Source organism: Ruditapes philippinarum, unplaced genomic scaffold, assembly GCF_026571515.1.
Source record: "Ruditapes philippinarum isolate M1 unplaced genomic scaffold, ASM2657151v2 ctg3184_1_1_1_1, whole genome shotgun sequence".
In the NCBI taxonomy this organism is placed as follows: Eukaryota; Metazoa; Mollusca; class Bivalvia; order Venerida; family Veneridae; genus Ruditapes; species Ruditapes philippinarum.
The window spans coordinates 122,471-140,960 of record NW_026855352.1 but is presented as its reverse complement, the minus strand read 5'-3'; the positions used below and the strand labels follow the sequence as shown (position 1 = coordinate 140,960).

At 30.0% G+C, this 18,490-nt stretch overlaps 1 protein-coding gene across 3 annotated transcripts in view; it reads left to right on the top strand.

The window, feature by feature from the left end:
* Positions 1 to 632: 632 nt before the first annotated feature.
* LOC132743038 (ephrin type-B receptor 1-B-like) overlaps positions 633 to 18,490 on the top strand; it is a 110,577-nt gene continuing 92,719 nt past the window's right edge. For all 3 annotated transcript variants that reach the window (XM_060731552.1, XM_060731550.1, XM_060731553.1), the window contains exon 1: positions 633 to 764. In XM_060731552.1, coding sequence (XP_060587535.1) covers positions 677 to 764 — 88 coding nt within the window. In that variant the 5' untranslated portion in view covers positions 633 to 676. The remainder of the gene's footprint in view (positions 765 to 18,490) is intronic.

Here is an 18,490-nt window from a genome sequence, read left to right as displayed (position 1 = left end):
GGGCAGCATTTATCTAAGCATTCACTAAGGAATTCATTCGAATAAGATTTCAGCTGAGAAATTAAACAATGTGACTATGTTACAATGTTCAGAATAATTAATTTCAAAGTTGTTATTCGTTAATTCTTAAGGTAAAACAAGTTGAGTTAAATTGACATGAAAAATGTGGGGTCTATATTTTCTTTTAAACTTATGATTCTAAAGAATATCATTTTAGAAATTATATCATATCAAAAAAAGGAACAAAGGTTTGTAAACACAGTGTGAATACACTTGTACAGAATGAGTTAATGTTATCTAATTTTCCTCACTATAACGAGGTATATAACTAAATGTATTTTATCATATGTTGTTCATTACTATAACGGGGTTAATATCTTAATGTTTTTTGTCAAATTGTTGTTATCATCTCAAGATTTCTTTCAATTAATTTTTATCTTGAAGCCATTATTTATCAGCAACTATTTTCGCAGTTTGTTAAATCTATACAACTTTCTATCTTTGAAGTAAAGAAGCCATTTTAATATGTTAACATTAATCAGGTCGGTTTTAATGTGCAGCTTCGCAGTTGATAAGCTGACTCAGATCCAGCACACGTTTTATTTCGTGCCAGTAGTATCGGACCCCTAGTGCGCATGTGCGGTAAACTGTCTCGTTCGCTATCAGAATGTGAATCATGGCGGACTATACAAGATGTGTTGGGAATTTATTTGTGTTTTTAATTGGAATTTTATATTTTACAGCAATTGGATTTGCATCAGAAGGTAGAATTAGATTAGTTAAACCTTCCTCTTATTTACTGAATTTAGTGTGTGTAACGTTCCATTATTTAGCTTGTTAAACCTCTATGTTTACTTCGATCACCGTGTGTCCCATTACATTGATACATGTATATTCGGCAAATCTTTTCAAGTCGCCGCTACTGTAATTTTGCACAGGTGTAATTTTAAGGTGTGTGACATTTTCGATTGTTAATTACAGAAAATTGTTTAAAATGAATAGTATTGGGTAAAAGTAAAAATATGTAAAGAATTTGTGATATAACGAATTTAAATGGCCAAAAAACAACATCTCAACAAAAAAAGTGTTACATATAACGAAACAATATAGAAAATAGAATGACAGTCATTCATTATGTTCTAAAAGAACCCGAAAAAACACAAGTTAAAGAGAAAACATGTCTGATAATTGAAAAACAAAATATTCTAGTAATTTATACAAACTGATAATGGGTAATTGAGAAATAAGTGCCTGTTTTAACACTCTAAAAATAAGTTAATACATAAACACAATTTCGTAGATCTATGTCAAGTTTGACATTTGATTTTCTTCAGACCGAATGTTCATGTAGCTTTTTTTCTTAGAGTGGTACAAAATTGATCGGAATTGGCAATGCTACATGGTAATTGCTAATTATATTTTGTGGCAATATGAATAATTTAATACAAATGCATGTTATTTGAAATAATAACAAAGGCAAGGCAGAATTACAGTGTGTATTGAAATTAATAGTCATGGGGTTGGATAAATTTCATGCAGTTTTTAGGCCCAGACAAAAGACTTCACAAGTGTATGAACAAAAGACACATTGAACAATTTTGATCTTATCTGTGTAAATGAAATTTAAGCCTTAAAATGTAGAGGAGAAATAAAAATGAATTACAGTTTTTTTCGCAATGATATATCAATATAAAATAATACATTCCATACTATTTTGGACCTTATATTTCAAATTGAGACTAAAATCCCTATTCTAAAGAATGCATATTTTAAAATGTATATAATATTTACAATATATTATAAACGTAAAATTAAATATTTTAAATGTGTCATATATGAATGTACTACATGTAGGTTCATTTTCAGTCAAATTGATATAAAATTGTTCTGAATGTTACAACTTTAAAAAAGCAAATAGTATTAAGTTCAGTAAACCAATCTATTTTGTAATGCAAATCATTTAAAGTTGATGATAGAACTTAAATTAAGTGCAAATCATTTTTGTTATAATGCTCGATGCTAAGTGCAAATAAATTAACTTTGGCCTTTGAAAATCTGAAGTCAGTTTTCCATCATATTTGTCAATTTTGTAAAATTTTTGCTTTTGTAAAATGTTAACAGAATTTATTTGTTAATAATGGTATTTTGAAAGTTGAAGACTGTTGTCACATAATTTTTTCCTATTCATTTATTATATATTATTTATAAATATGAATTTTTACTCTAAATGTTTTTTACAGATAGAGCCTAATTTATGTTTATACACAAATATTTTGGTGGTTCTTGGGGAAAAAATTGAAATTTTACCATAGTGACCTGGTTGATAAGAGTTTTATATACCTTTTAATACAACATTGACACCAAGATATTACGAACCAATAGGTATTAAAACACTGAAAAGCTTTTTCAGTAAAAAAATTCTTTTTTGCCAGAATTTGACATTTGAGTTCTCTCGTATGTGACAATTCTGAAAAGTTGCGAGACCACATCTGTCCACATTCTCACAAACATGAAGGCGCAAAAGCTTATTTGATAAAAGTTTGTATTTTACGCAGATGTGAATGACAGTGCCCTGGGATTAATTGTTTAGTTTCAGTCCGATAACAAGAATGGCATTGTAGGAGCTATTGGACACTGATAATACCACAAAAGGTTGTTATTATGCCTACACTTTGGACAGTTTGCTTAATATTTGCTAACACGGCATACAAGTATTTACTTACATGATTGGGCGGCCGAAACTGATGAATAGGTTACTATTAGTTGGTAAATAGAAAGTATTGAAATACATAGAAAATTCTTGTCAATAGAAATGATGGGTCGGCTCTAAAAACTTGTAAATTTGTACTGCTGGTCAAAAGAACATGACATGTTTGACTGTTTACTTTGGCCGAGCCTATTAATATATTTATTTAGTTACAATAGAATCACGAAAGTTTGTGAAAATTTTAAATGTTGCTTAAGGGCGATTTGAACTCTGAGGTCTAATTTTGTTAAAATTAATTATAATGTAACTAAAAAAGTAGGTAAATTGAAATAATATGAAAATAAATATTTAGAGGTTACTTTTGGTATATGATCAGAAATTGCCTTCAAGTTCAAGTATCTATTGTTTATAGAAAAAAAATGTACTAAATTTTTGTATTCGACTAGAGCAAAATAAAGCCATGTTTGCTTTTACCCCATAATTTTCTTGTGTCGTTAGATTCACTACACTGTCAAACTACCTGTAATTTTCAGGTGCGATCGCTCAATTAAGGGGTAGTCTAAGGGGTTAGAATTAGCGATAATTAGGGGGACGGGCAGGGTCATAATTGGTGATTACAATGTTATTTGGTTTAGAAAATGAAACTTAAGACATTATTACTCTTGCTGATCAATAGATAAAAATGATCTCGCTTAGATTTCAATTGAAAAATTTCAGATTTTTATCAGGCATGTAAATTGAATCAAAACTGATGAATACCAGAAACATGTTTAACACTTTTATCAAAATGATCTGAACGGAAGTGTAAAAAGTGAAATTAAAATATTTCCAAGTTTTAAATGATTCAACTGTTAAAGTTAATTACAGGTAGCTAGTTACATTAATATTTAGATTCATGCATTCCTGATTGATCGATAAATTCAACATACAATTGTACAATGTATATATTGATAATCAAATAGTTTTTTTTATTAAGTTGCTTTTTTCCACAAAATCTTAATTAACATGTCCATCCACAAGCCAATATAGCATTAATTTAGGAATAAAGTAGATAAACAAAAAAAACTTGATACATTTTTATTGCTGTATAGCATTACAGAAAAACCTGAATTATTTACATAATCTATCTAGAAATTCTATCATTCCGGGAACAACGCTGAAATTCGCATGCTTACAAGCTATTTCTTGCATGTTCTAGTTTGATTACGCATGAAAATCTGCAATAGGCATCAGAATCCTTTTAACGATTGGAAAAAAAATAGTTCCGTCTCTTGTCGGAGGAAAGAATATCTATAATACTTCTCGTATTGAAAACATGCACTTGTTATCATTGAGTGTTTTCTTCATTCTCCTCTATGTCTATACAATTATATGTAATGTGAAGCAAATTGTTTCGAGTTATTCTGTAAGACTGTGTTACACATAAAAAAAGCAGTCTTAAAAGACAAATATTTGTCGAAACTTGTTAATACGCAAAAAATTGAAGTTGATTTTGTTTTATGTTCAGATTTTGTTCTGTCACAACCATTTTTTTCTGTCATTTCCATTACATTTTATGTTGAAAATTTTATCCTTTTCATATACAAAAAATAGTTCCTTTTAAAGTGACTAATTAATTAGCAATTTGCAGACCAATACGATATTTCTCTGTACTACATATCTCTAGTAAATAGAATACCAATAGTTGGAATTTCAGTAGAGGGATTAATATGTCAATTTTGTGTGTTAATTTAAGCAGATTATCTAATGAACTTCTTTTTGTGGTATTAAGGAAGGATTTTATATGACTAAATTTCAGTGACTTTTTTTTTAAGTCAAGAATTTCCTAAATGAATTGATTTTTTAGAATTAGAGGGAATGGATTTCCAATGGGCTGTTTTTATTTTCAAGAAACAAATTTAAATATAATAAGTAATTTTTAGTAAACTGTGTTACTGTGAATACATATTAAATTGAGGTTTAACTTCATTGCATGTTAATATTTAACTTTGGAAAGATAGGAAGAAAAAACAAGATCATTATCACCACTTTTGTATGCGGAACTTTATTTTTCCCCTGTTTCGGTTCTATTATAAACTTCATTAAGATTTTCTTTATTCATTTATAAATCAAAATTAATTTACCCAAATTGTGGAAGAGTTTCCTGAATGTCATGCAAATTCTCAAATTTAGAAATTTTGTTTTGGATTAAGGAGAGATTGAAATGCCTGAATTAATTGTTTGTATGTACATGCCTTGCAAGCCAAAAAATCAATCATTTTGTAATTGGATGGCAGGTAAATGGTTTAGCAGAGTAAAAGAATCCCTGGAGGATAACACAGAGTGATTAATCATAAGCTTTGGCACATCAAGGGGGCCAGACTGACCTATGACTTGGCTAAAATGTCAAGTGGATGCCACCCTCGGTCATTTAATTATGTAATCTGGAACCAGTTGAAGCTTGGAAACCCCTTTACTCTCCAGCTGTGTGACGACAGAATCCTATTATCACAATTAATTGGAAAGTTTTGATCACCATAGGGGATTTGATAGTGCTGATAGATACATACACCATATCTAATTAAACATTTTTGTAGATGAGGGTAGAGAAATTTCAAATATCTATATGATTATGATACCATATTAATGCATCATGTTGAAATGTTTGATATATATTATATATAATTATATTTAAACGTATACCAAGTATTTTAAAAATAAACCCAGAGGAAATGATTTCCACTTTTTGAAAATTTGATGATCAAAGAGTGTTCCAAATTTCATTTATTAATTGATTTTTCAATTATAAAATGTTCTGTAAATGTTTTTGTGTTGCACAATAAAAGTGATTTAGAAGTTGTTTGTAGTATAATGTCAGCTATCTGCTGCTTTCGTCATAGTCAATTCCGGTGAGATAAATAAATTCTTTCATGAAACTGAATACCTCTGTACAAGCATTTTCTAAAATCGGTTTCCATTTTTTAAAAAAGAGCGAAAAATGTTACAAGAGAATCATTTTATTGTCTTTATTAATGATTTTAGATAAATTTCTGTTCTCCCTGTTGTCTGCAAGTCATGGCAGATTTTAACCAATCGATATTTTCTTGGGAATGATATAGTTATGCACTCAAAGTAAAATAATCCCTGGAAATTTGAGAGCGAGATAATAGTTTTGCACTGTTTTATATCAATTATAACAATTAAACTACATTGGCCTGGGAGTTAATTGTTTTGTGCTTATTAATAATTATCTCGATAACTGGGAAAGATTAACTTCTGTTTATCTTCCCTATACAGTTACAGATATGATTTAGTGTTATTGGGTTTATATATATTTCTATAAATATATATTTATTAATATATTTGCCTGATTTTTGTACCCATCATGTTTAATAACACATGTCAGCTAGTCCTGTCCTTATAGTGCAGTGTGATCCAATTAGGTATAGTTAATTAATCAATTATGAGGCATATAGTGTACTAATTGATTAATTACTACTCTGTCTATTGTATTACGTTGATTGTTAGTGATTTATACATGTGTATGATAAGTAACAAACATTGAGTCCTGTCATAGATAAATGGTAATATCTATATTCAACTGTCCAACTTATATGCTTTGTTTGTGTTCAAGGTCTGACCTTTGGTATTAAATTTTATATACATATTATATACAATTAATAATTTCAAAACCTCTATAGTATTTTTGATATCATCTGTTTATAATTTTAAGTATATTATTTCCATGTTTTGGGTAGGATACATGTAATGATCAGGAGACTTTTGTAATGAAGTATATATTTAATATTTCTCTTTAAACTTCTTTCGTCAGTTACTATTTATAACTTTACTATTTATGAAGTTTTAAAGCCAAGTTGTGATGATGGACCCAATTTGCCCCCTGTATTTAATTATTTATGTCTTGACATCATAATCCAGCCACAGTGTCATTTGTTTTCCTTGATTATTAATTTCTGATGATATACTTATTTTTCAAAAGACATTGCCCTGTTGTTTGTATAATAATACATGTATGTCAGCATGTTGATATACAAATGTAGGTTTGTAGGACTAGATTTTTGTGTTATTGTATGTAATAAGCAAACATAAATTCCGATTACCAAACATAATAGCGCTGAAAGTGTAATAGGTGGATTTTTCCTTTATGCTGTCTGAACACTAAGCTGGCGTATCTTTGAAACATTTTTTCTTTCAAATATTGTCACATGTGTCATTTTCACAACATTTAGCCAGGGATACTTCATGCGAAACTTGCAAATGACATATAAATCATTTTCATGTAACCTTACTTGTGAACTTTACCAGTTTTGATGGTTACGTTTTATAGGTTGTTTAAAGGTAAAAAATCTGACCCTGGGTGGCGGGGACAATTAAGCTGTGTGTAAAAATGGAATGGAAGGCTTTAATGCAGGCTGTATGGAAATTCATTGATGTGTATTAACAAGATATAATTTTTTATCTTTAATTTAACATTATAACAGAACCCAGATTCATATTGATAAACCTACAATTAAATACTGTATCGCCCATGACTTTCAAGAATTTTAAAACTTTACCAAATACCCAAATAGTTTAGTTCAATCCATTTGATTACAAACCTGATTTTGCCAAGTAGTTAATTAATGAAACAAATGACAAATTGACAAAAAGAAATGAAAAATTGTAGTCAAATAATTATCATGCTATGTAAACACATGTTACATTAATTTTGTGATTTTAAGAAGAAATAAAATCATATAATACCTTTTATTGTTCATTTGTTCACATTCCCAGGATAAAACCTTAATCTGTTTGTCTATCTAGTTACAGTGTTTCAATAACTTGGCCAAAAATCTGATTTCATTTGCATTGTGCTTTTGAGAAAGTGTTCTCAAATTTCCATTTTTTCCGCTAATTCCCAAGGAAAACAAACTTAAAATTAGAAATGAATGCAATATATACAAAGGCTTATCTGGCTGTATAAATGTATGGCTTATTCAAGTCTAGTAGATCTATATCTCAAAATGAAGAAACTCTAGAAAATTGAGACACTTAAAACGCCATTGTTGTTTGTTATGTAATATAGGGAAACGTTTGATAAATAATTCAACATGTATTCAAGCAGTGGTATTATGTGTATGTGAAAAAGTAAAAGCTGAATGGAATCTTATCTGCAGCGGCCTGAGAACAGGTGCATGATATGTCTGCAAGACGCACACAAAAACTGGCAACAACTTTGTGGTAATAGTCCCTATGACAAAGATTATGAATTTTAATACAATGTAATTTCATGTCCTTAATTTTAATATTAAAACGTTTATATAACATAATAACAGTATCAGCTGATTAATACAAAAGGTTGAGCATCTTCCTTTTCTGAGTTGCAAATAATTATATGATGTTTTGTATATATATAAAGTTTATTATGGTTTTGAAACTTTGATTTCTCCTTATTTAAATCTTTTTATGAATATAAAGGTCATGTAATTAAAGTGACTGTTGAAAAATTAATTTTTTGAAATTTTAAACAAAGTAAATAATGTTTTCTCCAAGTATAGATAGGTAAATTATTTATAAATGAGAAGATCTGATTAGTGATTATTCATATGTATAGAATGTTTGTGGTGTTTTCCTTTCATATTGATCTTTGGTTTTATCAAAGTTAAAGAAATATTTTTCCATCGATACTCCGGGCCCTCCAGGCTAAAAAGTTAAGTCAGATGTTAACAATGTTATCCGAAAATGTGTTTGTCATACATTACTACTGTATGTGCATTGAACCTGTTCACTCCGCTGTTTTACAGTACAGTACATTGTATGAAACAATTTTTTCTTAGTGAATTGTTATTAGATATTTATAAATCATGGACACGTTCAGTTAATTGCTGCCTGGAGCCTCGAATGAGGTGAAAAATAATTTAACATTTCTGGTCACTTCACATTGTCCAAATGCTGTTTGACGAAACCACCCATAAATTATTTAAGGTTTAGTTCGGTTAACCGAAGCTTTTAAAAAAGATTGTGACCACATTTTAACTAATTGATTTCTGTCACTTTTAAACAATGAAACACGCTATTGTTAATCGTAGTGATAGAAAAACCTGCAGTTTTGACAGTACAAAAAAAAATCAAATCATCCGTGAATGTCAGTTGTTTATTTTTGATTTGTATATGTTTAAATTTTTTTGATATGAATCAGAGAGACTTCTGTTGTGGTGGTCTAAGTTATACTCAGGAACTTGAAGTAAAAAAATACTTACTTTTAAATGTAACTAGGTGATGAGGAATGATGACTATATATACAAGGGATGCTTAAATATCTGCAGTCAGACAAAAATATAACAAAAATGATACTTTTGATCATGTTTTCATGTAACTTTAAATTTGGTGATATATGTCACAAAGAGAAATACAAGACCAGTGTTTCATTGTCATCTCTCTTGGTTCTAATTAATAACTTTCCTTCAGGTCATTTTTTTCCAATTGGTATTCATTATAGAAACATACTTTTTGTGATGTCATGCGAGGTCTCCAATATTTTAGCCATAATTTCCAATTAATCCATTCTCTAATTTGTCCAGCACTACTAATTGGAACCCATTTGAGTTAGAAAATCTAATTATGGATCCCTCGAACACCACCTTTATGGGCCCTTACTTGTTCATTAGTAATGATACAAGGGGACAAAAAAGGGATAATTAAATTTCGTGAATTTTCGATGATTTCCTTAACGCTATTAATAAAATTGGTCCTGAGGCTTTCCATTGCGGAACTTTCTTCGTTATTCTAGTTTCAATACTCAATAATGTTTTCTATGATCTGGAACACTTTCACAGTGTATTGTCCGTGATTCTGACACAACATGTATCGAATATTTTAAATAATTGCTCTTTTATCGTAGTTTCAATTGTTTTCTCTTATTGTTAGACTATTCATTACTACGTCTCTCTGTACAGCCTGGAAAAATTCGGATTTTCTGCTTAAAGCACATCTGTCAGAAATTTGACTGATTTAGGATGATAAGTAGAAAGCTAAATGAAGGGGGCGGTCGGACATGAGATCTTTAAATCAATCGAAACAATGCTTGAAGAATTGTTTAAACATATATATCATACATATTCAATTATGTTTGTATGACTTTTGGCATTTTTCATCTTATTCATGGGTTTTCCGGAACGATTTTTGTGACACAAGATTGGCAAAGTTCATTACTTTTTGAAAAATGTTTTTTTTTACGTGTCATTTTTCCCCCTATTCTCCTAATCTGTCATGTTGAAAACATTTCCTCGCTTAAGTGCCAAGATACAGACATGGTGAATATTTTATTCAATTTCTACTCGTGTACATTAACAACTATATATGCATGCATTTTTCTCTTGTGTTAATTGTTCGAGTAATGAAAAGTCATTAGTTGTAGTGAAAATTTATATAAAAGTTGCCGGAAGGGTCATGATAAATTGATCGCAATAGTAAAGATAGCCAAGGGGATAAACTAAGTGGTGATTTCACCAGTAGATAATTCACCCATTTCAATATACAACCATGCCCTACTAAATATATGGTATATTCTAGTGTAAACAATGGTACGGATCATTAATGTCACAGTTTTTATATAACATCTAAAGGTGATTATTGGTGACTGTCAGTGTATTTGATGGTAACATTAGGCTGATCAGCACTAAATTCGATTTGATCGAAACTGAAATTTTGAGATATACATTTAGAAAGTATTGAAAAACTTGACGATATCAATAATGTTATAATTATATAAATTTGTTTCCTTAATATCTTCAGACAGATAATATAATTGTTAATTAAATTGAACCTTTGAAAAGTATATGATGATTGTCACAATAGGGAATAGTGCCGACTATGATCAGATGCCATGACTATGATCAGATGCCACGGATGTGCGGACATATCTTGGTCTGCACTGGTAGTATGGTTAGAATCTGTTTCCTTAAGCAGTCACGAAGACGAGTTGTTGACGCTCAATAAAGTGATGAATTATTTATAATCTTTAAACATGTATGTTTTATAAAATACATTTGAATCAAAATTTAAAACCATTTCAGTGGAGTGGAGAAATTATTCAAACAAAAGCTTAATTTCAGTAAATGCCAAGAATTCCTGTGTTTTGTGTATTTTGTATACATCACAGCATTTGATCATTAAATGGAAAATCAAATGTCACATGACTGACAGCACTGTATTCTCTACTGGCGATTTCTCTTTGAATTATTCCGTAATAAAATGTATAAACATCAGTTCAAGTCTTTCCTATACAGTTATGACTATCGTGGCCCTATCTGGAATTTTTTTGTTCTTCGTGTTATATCCAAACTGGGACTCGTCAAAACAGTTTTATGTTCATGCCATAATGGTTTTTGTGAACTAATGAAATTACAAAGGGGGGAGGTATACTTTATTTGCCAGATAATATTACGTTGATACGGCAGCAATATGAAGCTATCAATAATCTTCTAGGGACGGTGGTTTTCAGGCGTTCAGAACAGATAAGGATATTGTATCTGAAGCATTTAACATTAAAACTAAACATGTATTTAATCAAATTGATGCATTTAGAAAGCTCTTAATGTTATAGAAAAATAAGAGAAAAAGTATAGATTTGTATTAATATGAAAAGGAAGAGAACAAAAACAATTTTGATGGCTTTTTATTATCATTGCAAAGTAAAGAAAAAAACATGTATATAGAAAACAAATGTAATACTATGAAATAAGTTCGTGAAACTGCAATTGGTTACAAGGTTTCAGGCATTTTTTATACTTTTGAAAGCACCTTTTTACTATATTAAACCACCAATTAAAAAGTTTAATGCTAAATTAATAGTTTCCAGTTTCATCTAAATGATTTGAATTTAACCAAAATTGATGATCTTATTAAAATAAAGAAATTTTTTGCAATCTTGCATGTATTCATTCCCGCAATCATATTTGAATATTTTATTCAGGTTATAATCTTCATCTCGTAAATGTTTAATCATAATTATAACATTAACTGAATTTAACCCCAAATACATTCAGTCATTACATAAAATCATAAATTTTGACATTCTTTATATAAACCTGTTGAATTGCTAATTGCGACATATATTAGGCATGTGATTCAATAAAGTTGTTTTTAATTTTCTGTGTTGTTTTTAATTTTCCGGTATAATAAATAAATAATTGCATTTTGATTAAAGCTTTAGTGGCCTGTCGATGTAAAGCATGTTTTCTGCCCAGCAAATGGCCGTCAGGTGTTGCCAGATTTATAAGCAATAAAAGCATCTGTTTTTAATACAGCATGAAAATAAAACATGCATGGTTAGGGAAGTCGAAACATGCTGCTAGAGTTTTATTGTTAAGATAAGACAAGTTTTCTTATGAATATTTTTTATACAAAGACTTTTAGTTTGTGACACATAAGAAAATGGTTTTTGTTTTGTCTTGTTTTTTTGCACATAGACATCCTTATGTTGTGATGTAATGCAATAATTATACAATGACTGTCCTCAGTGGTAAATTGTCGCCAGTACTCACGGGTTAACCCTCCTAAGTCATTGTTAGAAATTTGTCTTTGAGCCCAACAGAGTTATATGACAATATTTTTTAAATACCTTTCTTGTTGGGAATTCAAATTATTCAGTATCATTCCATTCTTAATTATTGAAACTTAATGCTGTGCCTTATTGAGCAATTGATGTTTCCATTATCAGGGCTTCCATTATTGGAAGTTTTGGGGTCATTTTCTCATTTTGGCTTGTGACCTCCAAACTGTAATGCTTTGCCTTCTTTACCTATTTCAACGTGTCAAGACATTTTGCAGTCTCTGACTTCCAAATTTTGAAACTTAATGGAATTATTGAATGCTGTCCTCGTTATAATGCTAAGAACAGCAATAATACAATAGTGTTCCTTTAAACACCTGGAACCCTAATTGCTTCTTTAATTGTGATCAATTTAATGAAATTAATTTCCTTAATAAAACTTGAAATTTTCTACTTATATAATTATAGACTTGACTAAAATTTAACTTGAATTCAAGACACAGGCATTATATAAGTCTAACATTAATGCAAGTTTGTTTTTTTAAATCTAAAGAGACTGCTACCAGTCAGTTTTGATAGGACTATATTAGTTACATGTCATATTACAAAATTCCCTTGCCAGAGATTGTGTAAAAATAAGTGGGTGTCCAATAAACAAATGACAATTTTATATGATTTAGATGCTTTTATCCATTAGAATTGAGTGAATTTTTTTATGGAATATCTAAAGAGTATGGTGCTCTTAACAATTATGGTTCAGTGCCTAAAGTTAGACAGGTTTTTTTTATGCATTTGTCTAAATCATTGATTTATGACTGTATCCAGTAAATTTGTGATTGTTGTCACTTACAATAATGTGTTGCATATAATTTTATATCTGGCAACTTCCATTGGGAAATTCAAACTCTCAGTTAAAAGAAACAAACTACTTTTCTTTAAAGCAAACTCTTTATGTTCCTGGAAAGTTGAAAGTGGGCACAGTCTGAAAGATAGGCTTATTAGCTGCAAAAATCTGATGTTGTCCCTTTGTTTATATTATTATCTTTATCAATATGGCTAACCAATTAGTCTCGGGCAATAAAATAGGAGCGAAATTGAAAGTCAAGATGCCTATAAACCAAAGGAATGCTTCGTGGAAAGAAAACCCTTTTATTTTGGATTTATTATAAGCATTTAACTGATTTATAGTCACATGTTGACAGTTTGGGGTATACGAAACATATGAGTTGTTGCTGTGAAATCTTTTGGCCAGATCTTAATGGCCGTGAATAAAAGTAAAAATGAGATTTAACTGCTGGATTTGAGGATTTCCCCTTGTCAGTATGTGTCTAGGGTGGTTAATATAGGTCTCAAGATGGATATTTCAGAAAATTAGTTTTTAAATAAAATTTATGTATTTTGCATGGAATTATCATTAAAATCGGAATGCTGATGGAAATTCTCAAGGTTTACTAAGAGAGTTGTGAAGAAACAAGGTTATTAATTATTTTCTTTTAAAGATAAGAAATAAGTCTTTATAATGGGTGGAAAAAATGGATTTAGAATGAAAATGGATATCCCTTTTATAAGTGTACGATATATGAATTATCTCAATTCTGCATTGTTTCCCAGATTATTTCTAGGCAATATTACATCAGGTAGATGCCATATATTATCAATTTGAGATCATTTGTGTCGGGGAATTTTGCAAATTTTCTTACATTTGATATAATAAATTGCATTTATAAGTTTGTATTACAAATTATAGACGCTCTTCTACAGCTGAGAACAATTATTTTAATACCAAGCTGAATTGTATTAAATCATAATTAATACCTTTGCAACATATTTTTTTTTTTTTGCAGGAAAAATTGCGGAGGTTTCGTATTGTGTCTGATTCTCTTTCCTTAAAGTTCATAGACATGTAAAATTTTTGTCATTGGAAGAAAATTCTTTTAAAAAAGATTTTATAAAAAAATAGTCAATTACACGCATTAGATTTTCAAAATCTATTGCTCTTTGATTTTTTTGTTGTGAGAATTAATTTAGAACACTGGAAACCCGTTAAACCTGTCAGTCCAAAAAGCAGTTAATTTAGACGAAGTTTGATGAAAATCTGTTATTGTTTGGCAGCTGTTTAAATCATTTAAGATCATTTAACTTGTTCTTCCAAGAACATCCTGTTAACGTTTAATGACAAGACAAAAAAAAAGAAGAAGAAGAAAAAGCAACAAAAAAAAAAAAAACCCGAGACCTTAATAAGTTAAAGTAAAGAACTGTACAGTCGTTAGGTTAACCTATGGTTAAACTGTTCAACAATTAAAAATTAGATGTAAAAGCAAATCTAAGTGTGTGCTTGGGCTTACTATTTCACAAATTTGTAAAATAAGAGAAGTAACATTTTTTATGTGTGCAAAACAATCTAAATTGATAGTAAATACATGTTTCCTGAAGCTACCTGTTGTTGAATGTCGCTCATTTACCTTACATAATAAGTACAAGTTATCTTGATTAAAGCTACAACATAAATCCTCATCAAGAATTGCTGGTGTTATGTTATTTAAGGCCTTAATTAAAGATGAGGTGCTCTGATAAATTGGGCTTATGGTACAATCTTGTTCACTAGAAGCTTGGATGTTGAACAATCTTGTTCACCAGAAGCTTGATTGTATCACATATATTGGGAATGTATGGAAACAACATCCACGTGATTGGAAAACCATAGGAAATAATGTATGATCTGAAGCGCTTTTCGTTCTGCAGATACAGTCAAAGTGAAATTGGAACTGTTTTGATCATAGATCATATTCTTTTTTTGTATTCAATCAAACTGTACACAGCCATTAAGTAGTTAAAGGGTAGTCAGACTTCAGTTTTACAACCTGATTATCATCAGTTGAAGTAAAAGTCCTGATGATGGCCATTCTCATCATTGTGACAAAAACATCACCATCAATAGTATGAACAACATCATCAACCAAAACATCATTGTCATGATGATCATATCATCATCAGCGACAACAACAACAACAGTCATTAACATATAATCAGTTACAACAACAACAACAACAACAACAGAGACATCATCACCATCAACAAGAACAACAATCAACATCAACATATAATCAGTTACAACAACAACAAGAAGAGAAACAACATCATCATCATCAACAACAACAATCATCAGCATAGTATCATCATTATAAAAAACAACAGCAGCAGCATTATAAAAACATCATCATCATCATCATCTCATCATCATCAAATACAACAACAGCCTTTTTATGTTGTCCTCATTGACAACAACAACAACAACCCCAAAAATAACAAAATCAACATAGTTAATAATGAAGCATGCATGATGTTATTATTACATAAGATTGTAATTAAGTTGCCTTACATAACTCCATGTATGAGAACAGCACTAAAGTCTGCTTTGTTTCATTACAACCCAAGATAATTATTATTTACCTGTTATAAAGTATTTCTAATACCTTTAGATCATGCAATGAATTATAGAACAAAGGGGTGAATTAAGGAAGAATGCAGCACATTATCAGTGCATTACAATCTTGTCATAAGTAATTAAACATAACATCACATGAGTTTTCACAAGTTAAATTACCTTCCTCCACCTGATAGGCAACTTAAGGCCTCAACAGACGATTAAGGATTTTGAAGTACAGCACCAATTAAAACTTAGATGTACAAGCAAATCTGTGTGAAGGCTACTATTTCTTGAATATGTACAACTTAATACTAGATTTACAGGAGATAAGGCAAGCCAGAAGCTAGGTCTAGTCTAACTTGTTGTAAGTCTTGTAGTACAAATTGGCTATTCACTAACATGTAAAATTTTGAGTAATTTTGAGTACCTGTACAAAGATAATATTGCTAATCAAGGTGCTATAGGCAGACAGTTAACAGATAAATGCCTGCTAATCAGCAAATAGGACAAATCCTGGACTGATAGCATTTTCTTAAGCTTGTATTATCTTTCAAGTCATCCACATTCACTAAAGGGGAAAATATCAAACTGGGCTACTTCTTAAACTGTAGATAAAAACAAAAAGTCTGAATGACCTTGTTATGAGAAGATAGAGTGCATTTATAATCTTAGGAAGTTTTTGATGTTGTCTTGAGAGCTGAGATATAGATAGCATTTGGGTTGATTAAATGCTCAATTCTTAATTTTCCCTAAAACTACTTTTTATTAAACATACAGTTAAAAAGACAAAGAAATAGCAAAACAAAAAATCCTAAAGAACGTCCAAAATGGCTAATTGAAAATTTTGCCTACACGGTTTGAATGAGCCAGTTCATGGATGTTATAATATGAACAAATTTTGATCATATCATGAAAATTCCAAGTTTTTGGAACAACTCATTTCTTAAAATGTTGTTAAAGGGAGGTAATTTAAGTAATTATGAAGCCCCCTCACTCTATGTTGTGATATGCTTTGTATTTATAATTGTGTCTATCTCTCACACCAATTCATCACACACCAAATGAACTGTGTTAAGTGTAACTATATTTGTTTGTAATTTGGTAAATTTGTTGGCAATTTAAAAGGTCCTGATGGAAACAGCTTTGACACTAACAAAGTTTTCCATCTATATAATATCAGATTATGAAAACATGAAATAATGTACTCTATGGCCATTCTTATGCTGCACGAAGTACAGGTATTATTATCAGAGCTATTAAGAAATTAATCAGTGTTTTTATCTTCGTTGACTCTGATAAAGAGCCGCTACCCAGTTACGAGATTACGCCTGGTCACCATAAAGTCAGTGTCAGGTCCAGTGATGATATAATTGTTATACGGATGATTGATTATCCGCAGGAATTCTTCCACAATCTGATAACATTATGCAACCATTTGTAAAGGTCTTAAAAATGAAGTTTGTTTGAAATTTTTATCTTAACTTTTGAAGTAAATAAAAAGGGTACAGCTTCCAATAATTGTAAAGCGAAAATATTTCTATTCTGAATTATTTAGTGATATTTTTAAAATTGATTTTTTCCCCGCCACGTAATCACATGCTACAGAAATAATTAATTGTTAAGTCTGAATGATTAAATGGGTGGACAAGTTTTCAGCTTTCTTTGAACAAAAGGGAGGTAATTCATGTAAAGAATTTTTCCTGTATAGAAATTCTGAAATTATTGCTTTTAATTAATTTTTTGGTTGCATTAAATAGCAATTGTTCCTTTTAGTTTAAGTGAATTTTAATTGTCTTTGAAAGAATTACACATTATCATTTTAATCTAATAATTAATCCTCATGTCAGACATTTTGTTTTTGCATCTTGTAACCAACCATCTCTAACAGACTGTTTCCAGATGATATTAAACAGTTCATATTTAGTTTTCAAATGGAAGCTCAAAATATAGAAGTTCATCGCTATTCCAGTGAATTGCCAGGCTTTATTGGTGGCAAAGGTGATATAAGAGCAATAAAGATCATGAATTTCCCATGAGTTTTCCCCTAGTGCAGAACAAGATACCAGGTTTTATGGTTTAAAGACTGATCAATATTGTGTAAAATATGAGAGGGAAGAAAAAAACTGTTGAAAATTAGAAGTTATGACATGGCTGACTTTTTTCTCTCTCTCTCGATTCTGTATAATAATTACATTGTGCAATTAATATAGTGTAATCTGTAAGTCCGTGCAAACTCTGTGAAGAATCTTCTCTTGTTAAGGGGCCAGCACTTAAATTGTGATTCTCCATTTTAAAATGAGGAATGCGTTCAATGAATATAGCAAGTTATGTGATTCAGATGTTTACAATAGGTAGAAAAATACAGACTGTATGTTCAAAATATTATATATTTTTTTTTGTAAATGTTGCACATGGATTGTTGATGCATTCAGACCAATTTAAGGGAGGTAATAAAAAAGAATTCCTTTTCACGCCTTGTTAAAGTTATGAATGACCCAATGTTCTCGTTGCGAATAGATTATTAATAAAATAAAACACAATGATCTTTTGATGCCAAAGTTATGATTGTAAACAAAAGTCAGAAGAAAACATTGACCTGGGTAGTGACTGGGTGAGTGCTTTTATGAAGCTTCAACAGGTGTGATTTGTAAAAAGCAGTTTCATAAGGACCATTTTTTAGCATAAATAAAAGTGTCATTCTACGATAATTAGCATATACATTTTTGCATTATTAAGCGTAATAAAATGTAACTTATATACTGTATGAAAACGTAACTGACATGCATTATAATTACCTGTATATAGTAAACTATTTTACTTTTAG